Raw genomic sequence first — 3,868 nt, 5'->3', positions numbered from 1 at the left:
GCCAGCCACCAAGAGAATGATGGCCACCTGGAGGTTGGTCGCCAGAAACCGGGTCCTCGAAGAGTGGTCGCGCCGACTACGCGAGAACCCGGAGATGGCGATCAAGAGGGTCGTCGAGGCCATAGGGCCCCGCCTGCGACAGTGGGTGGAAAGGAGCTGGGGAGGCCTGACCTACAGGCTGACACAAATGCTCACCGGGCACGGGTGCTTCGGTGAGTACCTGTGTCGTATAGGGAGGGAGTGTGGCGCGCACTGTCACCATTGTGATGGCGACCTGGACACCGCGCAACACACCCTAGAGGTGTGTCCCGCATGGGATGCAGAGCGCGGTGTCCTGGTCGCCGTCATCGGAGGGGATCTCTCATTCCTTGGCGTTGTCGGCGCGATGCTGGGGAGCGAGAGGAAGTGGTGCGCGGTCTCCTCCTTCTGCGAGCAGGTGATGCTCGCGAAGGAGGAAGCCGAGCGGGCGAGGGAGCCCGCGAGGGACGACGCCGCGGAAGAGGTTTCCCGAACCCCCGTGGTATGCGTAACGTATTTCCCCTGCCTTACCAAAAAAAAAAAAAAAAGAAAAATGTCTAAACTTGAAAAATGACATTTATGATTTTTCTTTTTCAGAAATTAGTCATTCAATCAGTATGAATAAAAAACAAAAATATTCAGCCAATCTTAAACTATAACAAGAATTTTATTATATTATTCTATATTGTTATTGACAGTGAAAACTTTATTATAATAAAGGCGCTTCTGCGGCGCCTTATATAATAAAGTTTTCACTATCAATAACAGTACAGATCAAATAAAATAAAATTCTTGTTATAATTTAAGATCGGCCAAATATTTTCGTTTCGTATTCACAATGATTGGCTGATTAGTTTGCGAGAAAAAAATCATAAAGATAGTCATTTAAGTGTTGACTTTTTTATCTCAAAAACTACTTTTAAAAAAAATCTAACAGACAAAAAATGTTCATTTTAATCCAATTAAACTTACGTAATTTTTTCGGAATTTTTATTCGAAGTTTAGATTCTTTTAACAAAAAATTGTCTATAACTTTTCAACGACCACTTTGTTACGTATTAAACAGTAACGAATTAGATATTTTCGGATACGAGGAGCACTACTTATATTTTGAGCCTTGGCAACACTGAGTATTGTCAGGTGCCACCTGACGTTTCCACTAGAAAGTTTGACATTTTTGACCATAACTTTCTTCAGAACGTTTTGTTATTTGAGCGCGATTTGTATTGTTTACAATCACTTGAAAATTGTGTCTCAGCGAAAAAATGGAATTAACTCGTGAAAATTTTCGTGCAATGATTTATTAGAACTTTCGACGTGGATTATCAAGACAGGAGTGCATCGATCAACTTACTTCCACTTTTGGCGATAAACCCCCATCCTTTGCCACTGTGAAACGCTGGTATAACGAATTTAATCGTGGTCGCCGTTCGCTCACCGACGAAAGTCGTTTAGGTCGTCCAAAATCAGTTGTTGTGTCAGAAAACATTGATGCTGTGCAAAAACTAATAATGCAAGATCGTCATGTGACATACTGTGAGATTGAGACAACCTTAGGCATTAATTCCACCAGCATATATAAAATATTGCATGATCATTTAGCCGTGAAAAAGGTTTGTTCTCGTTGGATCCCACATAATCTGACAAAATCTCAAAAAGATGCTCGTGTCGATTGGTGCAAACAAGTGGTTCGAACGCATGCAAAAGTGTATAGATCATAAAGGAGAATATTTTGAAAAACAATAAAGTCATTTTCAATGACAAATTACAGTTTTTTTATTATTAGGCTCAAAATATAAATAGTGCCCCTCGTATATGAATTACTGAGACTACGCAACTCCTACGAGCACGGTTAGTCCGAAGGAAAGGGAGTGAGCTGAGCAGCTCCTACGAGCGCGGTCAGCCAGGAGTATAGGAAAGAGGAAGCTTTAAAAAAAATCAACACGTGTGCGTATTTCCTTTTTTGAAATTGCGACATTATGAGATATTCTAGCGGTCTGATCGGTCTGATCTGTCGATCAGAATGAAAATGATCAAAATGACGCTCTGCTCGATTTTCAGCCCGTTTATATAGGCACCAGTCTAAGGCATTAGATATGTATATATAATATAATTAGATCGAAAATCGGCCTTATGGAGACTCCTATGGCAACACCATCGCTCCGTTTAAACTAAAATCACTAAAATCACTTTAATTGAATATAATTGACCTCAAGAAATAGATTTTTATGTGTTTGAACAAAATCTGGAGAATGCCGAAATCGGCCCTTATGGAGACTTCTCCTTTAAAATTGGAGTGCAGCGTAAACCGCCACACCTCTCTGTAAAACAGACCATGAGCTAACTTAATCTTTATAATGTTGCCTTATAGTGTCAAATAAGTCTATTGGAGCTGAAGACAATCATGCATATATGGAAAAACTCTTGAAAAACTATCGCATTACATATTTGTATCTTGCAGAATAGCATAAAATAAATATGCATATAATTCAATAAAAATGTTTTATAAAGAAGTGAAAAGATTCTGGAAAATCTTATATACATTTACTTACAGGTACTTTATACAGATAATGCTTGTAAAATACAAACAATATGAATACGTAGCATTACTGCCTACTATGTCAGTTTTGAAGCCCATTTTATCAAACGCTTATTTTTACTTACCTTATGAAAAAATTAATTATTGCAAAATTGCAAATAGTATTATAAAAACTGCATATATTATCTGATAGAAGACATTTTTCAGTTTGTACTTACGTTCTTAAAGTTTTGTTTTTATCTTTTGTTTAAGAAATATTATCTAAAAACACAAAGTGGTATATCAGTATCGGCGACTTTCCTCTAACACTGTATCGAGTCGGAATGACAGATATCTTAATCTCTAAAGTCTCGAACTTTAATGCTTAATAACTTGATTCATGAGGTCGACAGTCTCGTTTTTTTGCCAGATTCTTTCGCTTTGAGGGAAAACGCGTCGAATGAGTACATTTTTATTAAGATTCTAGGGGGGGGGACCCGTATTCTAAATAATTACCTGAACTCAAAATTTGGTCATTTTTTCACATTAATCGGGCTGTATTTCTTAAGGCTGTATATCGTACAGCTAAATGAATTATTGCATCATGTTCAGCGACCAAAAAAACATACAACACCACATTTAAAATCCGGATTAAGCCATTTTTACATCAAATCAAACATGTATTAAGGAAAATCGAAACTTTCCCTGGTAAAAAAAAGTTGATAGAAAATGATAGAAAAAAATTCTATCGTCTTGAATATAAAATCTGTTTCGTGAATTCATTAATTTGAATCGTGTACATACGATAGAAAATGTATACAATGTTGTAGGAATTTTTTGATAAGATCTTTATCGTTTCTTATATACAGATCCCATATGTAAAAAAATCCGATAGAAGAAGTAAGAAAACTATTTTATTTTTATCGTTTTGAATATGGATTCTGGTTCGTGATTTCATAAAATGCTATATGATATTTTATATTGAAATGCTATCATTATCACATTATCACATTATTGTTTCTTATATAGTTTCTTTTCGTAATTAAGAATCATGAATGTATAAGAATTTTTCGATAGCGGTATTTATCAATAGCAGTAAAACACGGCTACACTTATGCTCAAAAATAAAACATGCAACACTCAGATCGCAGCGAGACGAAACACGTCCGCCAAGATCGAACGATCTCTCGAGACTGAGGACAATCGCTTTGTCATCTGGTGACACGGTAGTGTCTCGGCGCTAACCCAAGCGCAGCGACACTGTCGTGCCTCCTTTACGCGAACCGACGAGTTGCGCTGAATCGAGATTATCGGATCTCAATAACGGCTGAA

General features: G+C 37.5%; 1 protein-coding gene across 1 annotated transcript; it reads left to right on the top strand.

Moving 5' to 3' along the window:
- Positions 1-19: 19 nt before the first annotated feature.
- On the top strand, positions 20-639 carry LOC108724988 (uncharacterized). Its single transcript, XM_018451734.1, has 2 exons — positions 20-520; positions 616-639. The coding sequence occupies exons 1-2, from the start codon at positions 20-22 to the stop codon at positions 637-639; spliced, it is 525 nt and encodes a 174-aa protein (XP_018307236.1).
- Positions 640-3,868: the final 3,229 nt, after the last annotated feature.

The sequence above is a fragment of the Mycetomoellerius zeteki genome, unplaced genomic scaffold (genome assembly GCF_001594055.1).
Source record: "Mycetomoellerius zeteki isolate Tzet28-1 unplaced genomic scaffold, Tzet1.0 scaffold32, whole genome shotgun sequence".
NCBI classification, from domain to species: domain Eukaryota; kingdom Metazoa; phylum Arthropoda; class Insecta; order Hymenoptera; family Formicidae; genus Mycetomoellerius; species Mycetomoellerius zeteki.
The sequence above is the reverse complement of the archived record's forward strand: the minus strand, read 5'-3'. Positions and strand labels throughout refer to the sequence as shown.

Excerpts from the sequence above, each read along its gene's own strand:
- LOC108724988 (XM_018451734.1), top strand. The coding sequence starts at position 20 with ATGGCCACCTGGAGGTTGGTCGCCAGAAACCGGGTCCTCGAAGAGTGG. Across the intron at positions 521-615 it reads AGGTTTCCCGAACCCCCGTG|AAATTAGTCATTCAATCAGT; the intron begins GTATGCGTAACG and ends TTTCTTTTTCAG.